The sequence below is a fragment of the Colias eurytheme genome, chromosome 28 (genome assembly GCF_061535395.1).
Source record: "Colias eurytheme isolate Ceu_HAF_F1 chromosome 28, ilColEury1 Martin Lab GWU primary, whole genome shotgun sequence".
Lineage (NCBI taxonomy): Eukaryota > Metazoa > Arthropoda > Insecta > Lepidoptera > Pieridae > Colias > Colias eurytheme.
In genome coordinates, this window is record NC_143007.1 from 3,885,059 (window position 1) to 3,901,711 (window position 16,653).

The following is a 16,653-nucleotide window of genomic DNA, read 5'->3' on the forward strand; positions in this document are numbered from 1 at the left end:
ATCTAGTTGTCTCGAAGTTTTTGGAAGACATATTAAATATGAATAATTTATATATTTTCAAGTAAAATGAGGCCTCGGCTTCACTCGCGTGTTTCTGGGGTAAAAGTAGTGTAATAAGTGCCTATCGAATTCGACCAGCTGTTTTTACGTGTAAGAAAAATAGCCATTCATCCATAATTCGAAATTTCTTGCTATTATATAAGTACTGGTAGAATTATTTCCGTTGCGTAATTATTTTCGTCTAAATCATAATATTTTTATTGAAGTTCAGTAGATCATGTATTTTATTGATATCTTATAAATAATATATATTAAAAATATCTTCTTATATATAAAAATGAATCGCAAAATGTGTTGGTAAGCGCATAACTCGAGAACGGCTGAACCGATTTCGATAATTCTTTTCTTATTATATTCCTTGAAGTATGAGGATGGTTCTTATGTAGAGAAAACGTAAACATGTACCACGGGCGAAGCCGGGGCGGACCGCTAGTTAGTAATAAATATAAAAGTTGGTAGGTAAGTATTGTTTGTATAATAACCTGAACGGTGTTTAGCTTAAGCTTCACACTTTATTATACACAATTACAAATCAAATAAAATTAAAAACATGACACTCAAAATAAAATAAAAAACATGAACTGACTCTCAGAACTTATTTATTGACTATTCTTCTGAGGTATTTACTGTATTTACCTAAATATTACACAATTTTATAACATGTCAGTGAAAAGGAAAAGGCTTACAATGTAAAAATATAATTTATGAATTGACAATCTTCCCCAGCGTGGTTTCACAAATCTTTATAAATAAATTACATATTTGTACAGGCTCATGTGTTATTCTGGTACAACAGCTACCAATCATCAAAATCCGTTCAGTGGATTTTGCGTGTTTACGCGAATATTCGTTTGGAAAACATACCTACACACACCTCACAAACGTTCATAGATAATATTATTAAAATTACTAGTAAGATAAGTTATGATAAGCCAACGGAATGAATTATTGAAAAACGAAAAAATCTAGAAAATTATAGTGTTTAATTCTAGTACAGGTGTATTCCTAGTGGAAGTAGTGGAGACGATCGTCGTATCTAAATTGTTTTGTATATTTTATGTATTGTTTCCAAAAAAAACATTTTTATTTATTTTAATTCCACGATCGTTGGCGAAGTAGTACGTAACTATAATTATTGTATATCTCGAGACGAGTTTTTAGCACAAATACTATGTATAACCGTCTTTATACTGTTATGTATCATCATTCATCACATTCTCATAAATTATAGAACAATTGCCTTCCCTATTAGTTTTAATTGAAAGTAACTATGCATGCACATACTACTGATTCATTATTTATTTTAATTTTTGTAATTTTTTGATAATTTCTTGTCATCAAAATTAACTTTATAAGTAACTAGATTTCCGCCCGCGGCTTCGCCCGCGTTTTCAAATGAAAACCCGCATAGTTCCCGTTCCCGTGGGATTTCCGGGATAAAACCTATCCTATGTGTTAATCCAAGTTACCCTCTATATGTGTGCTAAATTTCATTGTAATCGGTTCAGTAGTTTTTACGTGAAAGAGTAACAAACATCCATACATCCTATGTGCTAAATATAGGCTTCTTATTATTCCGGTACAGTCAGCGCATACAAACCTTGTCGTAAATAAAAAAAAAGCGTGAGTGCCGAGTACACGTGTCAGAAGTGAAACTTCTTTGGCAAGATTCAAAGATACCAAAATCGTCGCCTTACTCCATGACGTGACGGCATTGCCATGACGCGACCTTGAAATTTTACTCTCAATGCGCAGTGCGCTTATAGAAGTTTCAAATCGAAAAACAATATTACTTAATTTACAAATTCAATAAAAAAACCTTCAAAGAAAGTTATTTTAATTAGTTTTTACAATTACATCAGACTGAACACGGAACGAAAGTAAACATCGCGTGGTACAGTGGACCGTCAATCAATGGAATGCGGCAATTGTTTGATACAGTTTAGAGAGTACGATCGGCGAATAAATTTGAGTGGTTCTGTATTAATTTCATCTACAATAAAGTACCGGACAGAGCCCGACCAAGCAGCTAATATTATTATGAAAAGATTAAAGACCAGTAGTTCTAGAGATTAGCGCGTTCAAACAAACAAACTCTTCAGCTTTATAATATTAGTATGTATAGATATAAACGCGAAAGTTTGTAAAAATGTATTTGGCAGAGCTATAGAAATGTGTTGTAGAAATAATTGATAATTCCCTGTGTGCCCTTCTTATTTACTTCGTTTCTGGCGTTTAATAATTCAGCTCTAGGAGTCAAATTTGTATTTTTTGTTTTAGTGCACATTTGTATATCTAATGGGTAATGTCGTGTGTGAATAATTGTGGAATTACGTCATGAATGTGACTTAGGGTTCTATAAAATAACAACCACTTCAATATTTACAAGAAATATATTTCAATATACAGATACAGATAATATTTTATATTTAATACATATTATTATATACAGTGAAATGCAATTAAATTATTATAACACTGATATCGTGATATAGGAAAAAAATTAAATATAGTGAACAAATTTTTATTTTTAAACTAATTTTTAAATAACATCCTTGCCCTAAATAACAAATTGAAATTTCGATTAAGCTATCTTCACATACATGGCAGCACTTCCGGTTTTACCTGTAAAAAAAATATTTTTATCATATTTAAAGTGTAAACAAATTTTTGTTAACTAAGTACTTTCCTGAGAATTAAAACATTATTTTTTAATTTCATTTTTTTAATGAACATAAAAATTAAATTTGCATTTGATTTGGAATTGAATTTGCATTCAATTTGAACTTGCATGTGCATTTGAATTTTTTATTCACATTTGAATTCAAATTCAAATTCAAATTCAAATCACCCACCTCACATTTGCTGTGTAGAATTCCCGTTCCACGTGTTATTATCATCATCACCGGGTCTATCACCGGTGAGCCTGTGTATATTGCCCCTGCGTCTAATCCCATTTGGCCCAATATTGCCAACGTTGGGGCCACTAGGGCCTGTACCGGTTGGCGTAGTGGGAGTGGTTGGGCCAACGCTTGGGCCACGCACTCGTGGTGTGGCGAATAGACGACCACGCAACCAAGTGTATATTTGATATGAAGGGTCGAGGATTAGTGATGAAAATAGTTGCGTGAAGAATGCTGGAAAGGAATAAAGTATTACTAGCGGTCCGCCCCGGCTTCGCCCCGGCTTCGCCCGTGGTACCTACATGTTTAAACTATCCTATCTCTCAAGTTGGATCGAACTGCACATGGTGTGCGAATTTTATTATAATCGGTTAAGTGGTTTAGGAGTCCATTGAGGACAAACATTGTGACACGAGATTTATATCATCAAAATCGGCTTAAAAATTACAATTGACAATCATCAACGTATATAGTTTTATACTGAATTGCGTGTACGTGTTTAAGTGCTTGGACTTTGGAGTGTGTGTGTGTGTCTGTTTGTAAAGTTATGTTTGTACGTATGAGTACATACATACTTGTATTTATTAAATGATCGTGTATTTGCTTGTGTGTGTATAAGTGCCTCTGCGAGGGCCTATATAGGTGTATGATTAAAGTGTATTTCGCTGTGGGCATGTGTGTGCGTTTATAGGTGTATATATGCGTACATGTATTCATAATACATTTTGTCTATATGTTGAACTTATACGGGTGTGTCTATATGATGTTTGCATATGTATGGAAGTTTTGTATGTATGTCTGTGAATACTCACATATCAGCGAAGCGACCGGCGACGGTCTATTAGCGGGCGGAGAACTACGTCTCGGCAACACTAATAGTGCGGCCGATGGGACTAGTTGTAGTTCCCTCAAACTTGCTGTATCGGCTGTTAATTCTTGTCGAGGGAATGCCGTCCAGAGGGAAAAGGAGGTTGGCGACATCTATTGTGTGGACAAAAAAAATAATGATAATTAATAATAAATAATTGGTTGTTTGTAAAGTAGGTTTACGATCGAGATGTTTACATGATAACATAATGCAATGCGCTCGAGATGAGACGGGAGATCGGTCCGTCTCTCTCTCGTTATACCTGCGATCGCGCTCGTGAGGTTTTGGTGTGACACAAGTTTCTGAACATGTCACCCGACTAAAACGATTTTAAAAACGTTATCACGTTAAAAGGATGAAACCAATCGGAAAACTGGGAAAATATTGTAAAAAAATCGCGTCGCGTCTCGTCAACACTAGTAGTGCGGCCGATGGGACTAGTTATAATTCCCTCAAACTTGCTGTATCGGCTGTTAGTTCTTGTCGAGGGAATGCTGTCCAGAGGGAAAAGGAGGTTGGCGACATGTAAGTATGGATGTATGGATGTTTGTAACTCTTTCACGTAAAAACTACTGAACCGATTACAATGAAATTTAGCACACATATAGAGGGTAACTTGGATTAACGGTAACCTATTAAAAACTCGAATTTCTATTACCTTAAAATCCCGAAAACGGTTGTTAGAACTTTTAAAAGACAGATGTAATGAATGACAAATTTTTAAAATTCCTTTTTTAATTTCCCAGATGAATCAATTTCCAGATGCACCAAAACTAGATTTTTAAAAAGTATTTTTTTGTTTCCCGTATTTTCATAATACAGATCTCATTATACCAGATTCTCAAAATACTTTTTTTTGTTTCCCATCGTAACATTTTCCAAATAAACTATTGCCAAATTTTCATAATCTTTTTATTTGGTTCCCATATAATCGTATAACAGATAAATTATTGCCAGATTTTCATAATCTTTTTATTTGATTTCCATACAATCGTGATTATACCTTTACTATCGACTGAAAATAAACATTGTCAGTAAGTAAATTTATTGTTTTACTTGTCCATTACAGACCGGTTTTAGTGTCAAAGTCGACTCAGTAGGTTAGGTTTGAAATACGACCCCCACGCTAGAACTGACTCGCTATTGTTTTACTTGCCTATTACAGAAAGGTTTAAGTATCAAATTCGACTCAGTAGGTTAGGTTAGGTTTGAACTGTGACCCCCCATGCACGAGCCGAGCGAGCGAAGCGAGCGTGCCGCGGCAGCGGCCGGCGAGTGCCAGAAGCGACTCGCTATTGTTTTACTTGCCCATTACAGAAAGGTTAAAGTGTTAAAATCTATTCAGAAGGTTAGGTTAGGTTCGTGCTGCGTCCCCCTGGAAGGAAAACGTTTTGCTGGATATCGTTTATTTGAATTTCAAAAATCTGGACATCGTTTGTCTGGATATCAATTAACTGTATTTCAAAAAATTGTGTTTTAAAAATCTGGCTTTCGTGCATATGGATTACGGTCATCTGGATTTTGTGCATTTAGATTTCGTATGTCTGGAACTCATTCGTCTGGATTGTAAAACGTCGTACAAATAAAGAAATGGGCAAATGAAATTCGGAGTTGCGATTATATGGCAAACAAAACTTCGAAATTTTAAAATTCGGAGTTATGAAAAAATGTCCAAACGTTTTCTGGATTATGATATTCGGAATATTAAAATTCGAGATTAAGATAGGTAACCTGGATTAACACATAGGATAGGTTGTATCCCGGAAATCCCACGGGAACGGGAACTATGCGGATTTTTCTTTAGAAACGCGGGCGAAGCCGCGGGCGGAAAGCTAGTTAATAATAGTAGAAACCAATCGGATAACTGGGAAAATATTGTAGGAGCTCGCAGCCACCCGTAATCTCGCCAAAGCAATCGAATTTCATTAACTATTCGGGTCGATGTTTGTGTATTATTTAAAAATTTCTCATTTATAAAGCATTTGAATGCTAAAAACTAAATATAAGAATGAGAGCCAAGCCTTTAAAAACAACAAATGAAAATTAATAATAGTAGAAGGATAAAACCAATCGAAAAACTGGGAAAATATTGAAAAATTAAACGAAAAATAATTTACGGGCGTTCTGAGATCGGGAAGGGAAGGGGAGGGGAGGTTTATTGGTAAAAAAACAGTTCCAAATTCGCGTAGAACAGGATATCGTATGAACGGTTATTACTAAAATAAAAAAAAAATAATATAAATCTTTATTGACATAATTATTATACAGGCCTAGATAATGAATCCTTTGGCTCCCGAACTAGTTTAAAACTGTCTCAGGAGCCAGAGGCTTCTCCCAATATTGATCATAGTATTATGTCTATAAACTAAACTAAAAGCTCTAAAATAACAAAATTAATGAAGAAGTAAGTTAAATTATTATTACTGTATAGATATTTATTTTTCCTCACCTGCAAGTTATCCGCCACATACCGGTGCACTTCAGCGAGTGTGGTGTTAGTGTCAAAGTGCGCTGTATGCGAACCGCCGTCACTTAACTTGAATTGTACTCGAGCGCGGGTAGTTCCATCACCAGCCGCTATAAAAGATAGAAAATATAATATTATAAATGCGAAAGTAACTCTGTCTGTCTGTCTGTTACTCAATCACGCCTTAACTACTGTACCAATTTTCATGAAATTTGGTATGGAGATATTTAGATACCCGAGAAAGGACATAGGCTACTTTTTATCCCGGGAAAATGACGCAATCCCGGAAATCCCACGGGAACGGGAACTATGCGGGTTTTTCTTTGACTGCGCGGGCGAAGCCGCGGGCGGAAACCTAGTATTAAAATAAATACATTTATTATGTGTCAGTTTCCATCATTGACCATTTGCGTCTATTTTAGACGATTTTAGTTGTATGGGGTCTACTACATAATTGTGTGTCAGTTATAAATTATAATATGCATGAAAATATCCGTCTAAATATCAGGGACAGTATTTGCAAGTTGTGTAACTGGCTCTTATTAATTTAATTAGTGAGAATTTCTACACACACACTCTCTCACAAACACACACGCACATTCACACACTCACACACACACACACACACACACACACACACACACACACACACACACACACACACAAAATATACACTCGTTCTGTTCCCTATAATACATATATTATCTAAATAATTTTTACATATTTCTCTTTATATAAGAAAATTTTATTCGTGTAACAGTTAACACTTAAGCATAATGTACTGTCGGAAGAGCGAGATGTCCTAACACAAGCATTTAATTGCTTAAAAGGATGTCTCAATGACTGTTAAATTGTAATACTATTTGTTACAGAATAAATATTTTTGATTTTTTTTTTGATTTTTTGAGAATAAGTGGCTGTTTACACACTCACTTACGTGCTATTTACACACTCACTTACATGCGGTTTACACATTCACTTGCATGCGGTTTATACACTCACTTACATGCGGTTTATACACTCACTAGCTTACCGCCCGCGGCTTAGCTCGCTTTGTCTAAAACTTAATAAAGTATATACTAAAACCTTCCTCTTGAATCACTCTATCTATTAAAAAAACCGCATCAAAATCCGTTGTGTAGATTTAAAGATTAAAGCATACAAAGGGACATAGGGACAGAGCGAGCGAGCAAAGCGACTTTGTTTTATACTATGTAGTGACTCACTTACATGCGGTTTATACACTCACTTACATACTTTTCATACACTCACTTACATGCTGTTAACGTACAGGTGGTTTACATACACACTAGGGGCATGGGGCACTCAATCGCATGGGGCACTTGCTGGCTTATATTTTGATATCTCTCTGTAGCATTTTTTAGCAAATATTTTTTTTATTTTTTAGGGGCAAACTCACTAGCATGGGGCACTTGCTGGCTAATATTTTGACATCTCTCTGTAGAATTTTTTAGCAAATATTTTTTTTTATTATTTAGAGGCAAACTCACTAGCATGGGGCACTTGCTGGCTAATATTTTGACATCTCTCTGTAGCATTTTTTTAGCAAATATTTTTTTATTATTTAGGGGCAAACTCACTAGCATGGGGCACTTGCTGGCTAATATTTTGACATCTCTCTGTAGCATTTTTTTAGCAAATATTTTTTTTTATTATTTAGGGGCAAACTCACTAGCATGGGGCACTTTCTGGCTAATATTTTGATATCTCTCTGTAGCATTTTTAAGCAAATATTTTTTTTATTATTTTTTATTTTAGGGGCACTTACTAGCATGGGGCACTTGCTGTACCGGCGGCGGTTGGGGCAAGTCCCTGGCCCTTCGCTCGGCTCTATCTTGCGCAATTTGCTCCAATATACGCTGCCTTGCTAGATCGTTCTCGAGTTTTTCGCGTTTACGCTCCTCCTGGAAATTAAAATGGTACACTTGATTAAATTTTGATTAGGTTATTTGTATAATCCATCAGGCCCCAGAATCACAGACACAATAGAAAATCTATTGTGTCGTGGCCCGATCGGGCCGTTCGGAGCTCAATGGTATAATGATACGTTTTCTTATTCTGCGTTCTGTACATAGTTCTCCCTATTAGGTAGAGTATTTTGTAGGTTAATCTATACTAATATTATAAAGCTGAAGAGTTTGTTTGATTGAACGCGCTAATCTCGGGAACTACTGGTCCGATTTGAAAAATTCTTTCGGTGTTAGATAGCCCATTTATCGAGGAAGGCTATAGGCTATATATCATCGCGCTAAGACCAACAGGAGCGGAGCAATGCGATTGAAACCGCGGGGCGCAGCTAGTCATTTATAACAGTTATTATCATTACAAATTACAAAGCCGATACAAATACAACAAACCAAACTTCATTTGTAATCAAATAAACTGATTTTGAGGTGTAAGTTACACGTATTTTTGTTCTATATCCATAAGAATATTTTTATCATATTTAAATCAATTAAAAGTCAAATTGAAAATCTCTTCAATCTTTATAAAATACAATCTCTCGACTCTTACTCCATCAATCCCTACTAATTTTATAAATGTGAAAGTAACTCTATCTGTCTGTCTGTTACACTTTCCCGCTTAAACCTCTCAACCGATTTTGATGAAATTTGGCACAGACAATCTTTAGACCCTGAGAAAGAACATAGGCTACCTATTATCAAAACACCACGCGGGCGAAGCCGCGGGCGATAAATAATAATCTGTCCAAAGCCGTGTACGGAAACTATATGAAGCTACTATACTATTATACCGACAATTATTTTTGACAATATTGTTTTCACATTGCTCTACATCTAACATTTTTTTTTCTGTGTATAATTATTTAGATTAAATATTAAATTCAATCCAATTCTCAAGTAATGCTGTATGTACCTATAATTAGTAGCCAATTTAGATTAAGACTTTATGTACGATTATTTATATAATGTTACAAATTGAGTTACTGTTGGTGCATCATAAATAAATAAATAAATAAAATACTATACAGGGTGTCGTTAAGTTTGCACACTGCACAGACAATCATTCCGTAATTACTACAGATATCAAAAGTACAATACCTAATGAATAAAACGACATTAATAACTTAATAAAAATAAAACGAGAAATATAAAAAAAAATTACATAACACCCTGTATTATAATCTTAATATATATAAATCTCGTGTCACAATGTTTGTCCTCAATGGACTCCTAAACCACTTAACCGATTATAATAAAATTGTGCACACCATGTGCAGTTCGATCGAACTTGAGAGATAGGATAGTTTAAACATGTAGGTACCACGGGCGAAGCCAGGGTCGGACCACAAGTAAGTAAGTATAATAATTTTTAATTAATAGTTATAATTTATTTCTTATATACCTGTAATTGTTTCATCTCCTGATCCGCCTGCCATCTCTTTAACTCCGCGACCCCTTGCCCAGTGGCCCGCCTTTCTAATTCTTTCTGCTTTTCTAACTGAAAACAATCATTTTTATTATTATGTACTTATTTTTGGATAAAAGCACAAAAATATAATCATCCTATCAAATCCATACTTAATATTATAAATGCGAAAGTAACTCTGTCTGTTTGTCTGTTACTCAATCACGCCTAAACTACTGAACCAATTTAAATGAAATTTGGTATGGAGATATTTTGATACCCGAGAAAGGACATAGGCTACTTTTTATCCCGGGAAAATGACGTAATCCCGGAAATCCCACGGGAACGGGAACTATGCGGGTTTTTCTTTGACTGCGCGGGCGAAGCCGCGGGCGGAAACCTAGTTTAAAATAAACAATCTTCTTCCAATTTCTGACTGATGAGAAACTAATTTAAATCTTAGAGAAATGTTGATTCCAAATATATAACTTTACATATTTTAAAAATAATAGTTTTCTGCTGGAATAGAAACAAATTTTTAATAAGTTCAGAAATTTTGTTTTCTAAATAAATAAAATAAAAAAAGGCGGGTTGCACTGGGGGAGTGCCGGCAGAAGTGAAAACTTGATTATTAACGTTCAGCATGTTTGATATTTTGGAATGGTATCCGTCCTTACGCTTTTTCGATCAGGTCACGTGTCCTGACGCGAGTTTAAGATTTTATACGCATTACAGAAAAAGTGCTCAACGCCGCTAAAGAAGTTTTCACTTCAAAAATACCTCTTTCTCTTTCTCCGCCTTCTCTCTCCGTCTCGCTTCGATCAGCTCTTTCGCTCTTTCCATCTTCTCTTCTGCGCTAATGTCACTTGACGACGTTTCTACTGTCTTCTGAAATAATAAAAGATTAAGGAAACTAAATTAGCGACTATACATACATTATAGATAAGAAATGAAAGAATTAAATATTATATTACATATTCTATAATGGCGCGCACAATCTGTTCTGTGTATGGATCGAAATCCCAGAAGGAAACAATATTTTAGACACATAAAACAGTATTAATCTAACTTCACTAAGAAAATTAAATATAAAATTAACATTAAAATATTTGTAGTAATTACTTGCAATAGCAGTTTCTTAAATTTACAATTCATAACAATGTTTTTTTATCATCAATAAACAATTAACAAACTGAAACAACGGAGCGAATGAAACGATGCTCAGAGCGAGTAACTTCAAAATGGGCCATTTTTGGCGCACTACTAAATCTATACTAATATTATAAAGCTTAAGAGTTTGTATGTTTGAAAGCGCCAATCTCAGGATTCTGGTCTGATTTGTAAAATTCTTTAGGTGTTAGATAGCCCATTTATTGAGGAAGGCTATAGGCTATATATCATCACGCTAAGACCAACAGGAGCGGAGCCACGGGGGTGAAACCGCGAGACGCAGCTAGTAAAAAAAAGAATAAATGGCTCATTTTTGGTACACTTCTAAATAAATACTTACGTTTGCATCAACTCCGCTAGGTCCCGGTGCATTAGGATTGTCCTTCGGCTCCCTTGTACAAACATCCCCATCACAAACAACATCGTATTCAGAGTCACTTTCTACTAGGTCATTTTTGGCACAAGTTTTGATAATAACACAATAATTTAGTATTGTCTCCATTCCAAAACAAGTAACTTGGACATGAGTCATTTTTGGCACACTTCTAATAAATAACAACTTACATTCGAATCAACCCCGCTAGGACCCGGTGCATTAGTGTTGTCCTTCGGCACCCTTGTACAAACATCCCCATCACAAACAACATCGTATTCCGCCCCCGAGCGAGTCACTTCGTGGTGGGTCGTTTTTGGCACCTTTGGGGGAGGTTCTGATGTTTCTGGATGAGAGAAGAAATATTTAAAACATATTTAATTTATTATGAAAATGAAATGAAAATAAATTTATTTTTATTAAGCATAAATGTAGTTTAAAAATACTAACTAATGTCAAGTTATTGACTGACGGTTTTTAAAATGGAGAAAACTAATTATATTTTATTGCAAAATTGCAATTTTGCTGTTAAAATTCGTTTAAAACCAATGTTTTATGAAAGGATATAAGGCACTATGATATATATCAAAATTCAAAATCATAGATTACCTCGCACAGATAACAATTAGCTGGGTCCACACCGGCCGATCCACCGCGATCCGATCGCGCGCGGCAGGCGCGCGATCCAAAGATGCGGGCGGTGTGGACGTGCCGCGCGCGATCCATGCACGCGTTTCGCCGCGCGCGATCCCTACCTCGTGCGATCCGTTAGCGGGCGGTTTTTGTACCCGCTTCAAAGGTGCCTCAGTTGCGTGATGCGCGTGGTGTGGACGGTTGTGTTGGATCGCGCGATCCACCTCACCATGGACATCTCAGAAAGTCGAATATCTCAAATTGAATAGCATTCATTCTTGCAAAATTGTGTTCCACTTCATCTGAAACTAACTCTGCGTACAGCTGAGTCCCAGATTCCAATCGATTTTTGTAAAGTTGTTTCACCCAAAACCGTCGATTTCTTTTTTTTGATTTTTTGCGCAAACATTTCAGTATAATAAAAGTTACTGCTGCAACGGCAAGACGCCGCCGTTGTACGTGTGACTCCATATCGTACAAGAGTTAGACTGGCTGAATCACGGATCGCCTTAGGATCACTTGGAGCGCATATTTTGGATCGCAAGTTTTTAAAGTGGATCGGCCTAACATGATCCACGATCCATGCTCCGCGATCCTGGATCGCGGATCGCGGGATCACTGGATCGGCCGGTGTGGACCCAGCTAATGATTACAATAAATGTTCAATAGCTGGGTCCACACCGGCCGATCCACCGCGATCCGATCGCGCGCGGCAGGCGCGCGATCCAAAGATGCGGGCGGTGTGGACGTGCCGCGCGCGATCCATGCATGCGTTTTGCCGCGCGCGATCCCTACCTCGTGCGATCCGTTAGCGGGCGGTTTTTGTACCCGCTTCAAAGGTGCCTCAGTTGCCTGATGCGCGCGGTGTGGACGGTTGTGTTGGATCGCGCGATCCACCTCACCATGGACATCTCAGAAAGTCGAATATCTCAAATTGAATAGCATTCATTCTTGCAAAATTGTGTTCCACTTCATCTGAAACTAACTCTGCGTACAGCTGAGTGCCAGGTTCCAATCGATTTTTGTAAAGTTGTTTCACCCAAAACCGTCGATTTCTTTTTTTTGATTTTTTGCGCAAACATTTCAGTATAATAAAAGTTACTGCTGCAACGGCAAGACGCCGTCGTTGTACGTGTGACTCCATATCGTACAAGAGTTAGACTGGCTGAATCACGGATCGCCTTAGGATCACTTGGAGCGCATATTTTGGATCGCAAGTTTTTAAAGTGGATCGGCCTAACATGATCCACGATCCATGCTCCGCGATCCTGGATCGCGGATCGCGGGATCACTGGATCGGCCGGTGTGGACCCAGCTATTTAGAATGTTAAGTTTTTTATGAGAGTATATTATTTCCAAAATCAAACATTAAATAAAATCATGTAAGTTACACCACTCTCTTGAGTGGTTCTAACCATTGAACAGATTTTATTTGGGGCAGAGACACACAACATTTACAAATAAATACTTTACTATTAGAAATTAAAGACTTTTTAACGTATTTTAAAAATAAAACGGAACGGATTTTTTAACGGATTTTAAAAATCCGTTAAAAAGTCTTTAATTTCTAAATGTATAATACTCGCGTAAAATCAAACATCAGAAAATACTACTTTACTATTATTCTTAAAAACAGCCAAAAAATTAATATCCTATCTTACCTGGTTTCTCATGTGACAGTACTTCTGGACTCTTAACACTTTCTGATGATGAAGAAGGTTCAGGTTTGGTTGCAACAGTCGCTGCTGCTTCAGATTGCAACAGGCTTGTTGTTTGTTGCTTTATATTCTGGCCAGATGTGGACGGTTGCACTGTTATTGTTGTGCCTTTGTCTGAAATAATATAAAAATAATTATTGGTAGAAATATTAATAGTAATGGCATCTTAGTAGGTGTGATTGTGACTTCATTTTATATTTATGTATATGAAATTTTGCCAAATAAGCTATAATTTGACTGTAGAATTTGAGCTATCTCTTTATATGATAGTCTTGCAATAAATTTACCAAACTATTTGAAAACCCCACATTTAAATCACATACACAAAATTAAAAATATTTCACAATTTCATTCAATGAAAATGGTTTTTTATTCACAATTAATATGTTTTTTTCAACATTCAACATCAAACTTTACTCCCTTATCCACATATAGAGTGAATTATAATGCATACATATACACAGCAGTTTTCTTACTAAATACACTAGGTTCTTACATTTTTAGTTAGTTTTTAGTTATACAGGATAAATATCTTTTACTCATTAAATATTATACTTACAATGCTCCTCAAGTATCCGATCGATTCTCTCGGCAAGGTTCGTTGCCTGTATGCCAGCGCACACAACCTCCAAGGGTGTACCATTGCGTCCAATGAAGAATAGCGATGGTACAGGTACGAATTGATCTTGGTTTTGTGTTAAGTTTATTTTTTGTATTTATAATAATGATTCAATAAAATACATAATATTATGTTACATTGTGTGGTAGAAGTTATTTTAAATGGCTCGGTAAAAATTGAAGTTGTAAAATTCTTAAAAGACTAGTGCAAATTTAAATATAAATTAGGAAAAACAAGTTCGATTGTAGAATAATGCTCAGTAGATGCCTATTATGAAGAAAATTGATCGTGCTTTTTTAATTAAACCATGCTGAAACATTTATTTGTTGCTGGACTCCATATAGAAACATTATATAAATGTAATTATACCTAACTAGTTAGGAATTTTCCACTTATTCAGAAAGCAGTTTCTCCAAACAATAGCTAGCAAGAGGAACTGATATCAATGTCACAGTTGATACTGATTTATCAACAATTAGTTGTGAATTTACAATGTTATACATATTTTTAAATTTTAATTAATATATCTGATGTTCAATTAAGAACCTTCTGCTGTTGGTTAAAAATTTAACTAAAATGTTTAATGAAAAATGTTCATTGTTTTGTAAATATTTATCAAAAAGGATACAGATCTGAGCAAAGTATGTGTAATTCTCCGATCCACTCATCAACTTGATAGCGAGGAAGTTGTTTTCATTGGCCAAGTGTTTTAGGACTGCTGGATCGTCTATTGTTGCAGCCAACTCTTTGGATTGATCATTGTCACCTGGAAAATTATGGTCATAATAATATGTATACTTATGTATGTATATATGGAAAATTATGGTCATAATATGTATGTATGGTATATAATGTATCACAATTTTTATTAAAAACTAGCTTTTGACCTAAATAAGCAAAAGAAAATCACTGTAGTAGAGTGAAGCGTATATCAGTCTCTAACATAACTATGTCTAAAAATATAAGTCATGTACAAAATTGCTTGTTGCTACTTGAAAGAAAGACAAATTAACACAAATAATATTGGTGAGCATAGTAATATAATTGACATCGCTAATATTATAAAACAATGGTTTTGCTTTCACCATTGAACAACAGCTACGTTCGCTAATAAAATTTAGCATGTATATTAGTTAAAATTTCAGGGTCCTTTTTTTCGTATACAGTAGACCCATGGTTTATCTGCTGACCCCTGTAATCGACATGTCTGCAAATGATTGTTGGAATAGGTACCATGGTTCTACTGTATAGTGTATGTTCTTCATCAAGTACTCAACATGGCATCCATAACAATTTATTTCCAATGTATAATAATAAAAAAAATTAATTAAATCTTTTAGTGAGACAATTTAGAGAGAAATCTAACTTTTAAAAAAATTACAATTGATAGGGGTTGAAGTTTCAAAGTGAGTTATCTAAATCAGAAACTATTGGAAACTAGCTATAATATTTAAAAAAAAGAATTGAAAATCCATTAAAATCTACGAAAAACAGCACAGATAAAAATTCGAATGAATCATCATTCCATTTGTGTAAAACGTATACTGGTACTTTCGAATACATCTTTGGGAAATAGAAGGTTAAAACTTAAACGAGAGATTTTTTTTGACTAAATCGAGTAATTAAACTTAATTACTCGATTAAACAATTGATCTTATGTAAATATTCTAGAAAAGGTTAACAGTGTATAATCGAAACAGTAACCTCATTTTCAAATAAATACAAGAAAACTCATATCGGAATCAACAGAAAACACAAAAAGGCATCGTCATAATGTATCATAAATGGAAAAATATATTTACCTTCAACGAAAACGACGAAAATAGCATTTTTTTGTTTTGATAGTGTTACCGCTTCGGCAATCGTCCCACCGAACCAATGCATTATGAGAGATTGTTTAGCTTCAGTTTTCACGCACAGTTATAAAGATTTTCACTTTATTTTTAATATTACCTTTCGCAATTTCTTTTGTTATTGTGAGACAAAAATATTACTGTATGAAGACATGACACAACAAATTTTGACAGAAGTGACGTGTTTCATTTTTATTTCTTCTGTGCATTGATTTTTTTTGTTATTTTTTACATAACGTTTTATTTAAATTGTATAATTTAATATTAACCAATATAATATTTAAAAAAATAGCAATATCAATCGGCTCTTTTATTATTGAATTTTAATATATTGTCTCTGGTTTTAAACTGACCTTGAACCTAAACCTTGCTAAATATGTTTGTAGCTATTCGGCACTAGATGTCGTTGCGTTATATGCTGTGGTTATTAATATGCGTTGTATGGAATCATAATTATTAATTTTATAACAACGTATTCATTATAATATTATTTGATGTAATATGTATGGAGTTATTTTTAAAAAATTAAATGATAATCTTTTAAACAAAAAATAACTTTTTCTAACGAACTAAATAGTTTCTGATTTAGTAGAGGTATA

General features: G+C 34.9%; 1 protein-coding gene across 1 annotated transcript; it reads right to left on the reverse strand.

Annotated features, from left to right (window-relative positions):
• Nucleotides 1-2,480: 2,480 nt before the first annotated feature.
• Nucleotides 2,481-16,233, reverse strand: LOC149896563 (UBX domain-containing protein 4). The gene is made up of 12 exons (XM_090117463.1): nt 16,004-16,233; nt 14,830-14,967; nt 14,142-14,267; nt 13,526-13,696; nt 11,423-11,577; nt 10,469-10,576; nt 9,686-9,781; nt 8,088-8,223; nt 6,281-6,408; nt 3,776-3,944; nt 2,916-3,197; nt 2,481-2,685 (listed from the first exon to the last, which is right to left on the reverse strand). Exons 1-11 carry the CDS (start codon nt 16,083-16,085, stop codon nt 2,917-2,919), a joined length of 1,590 nt encoding a protein of 529 aa, XP_089973589.1. The 5' UTR covers nt 16,086-16,233; the 3' UTR covers nt 2,481-2,685; nt 2,916.
• Nucleotides 16,234-16,653: the final 420 nt, after the last annotated feature.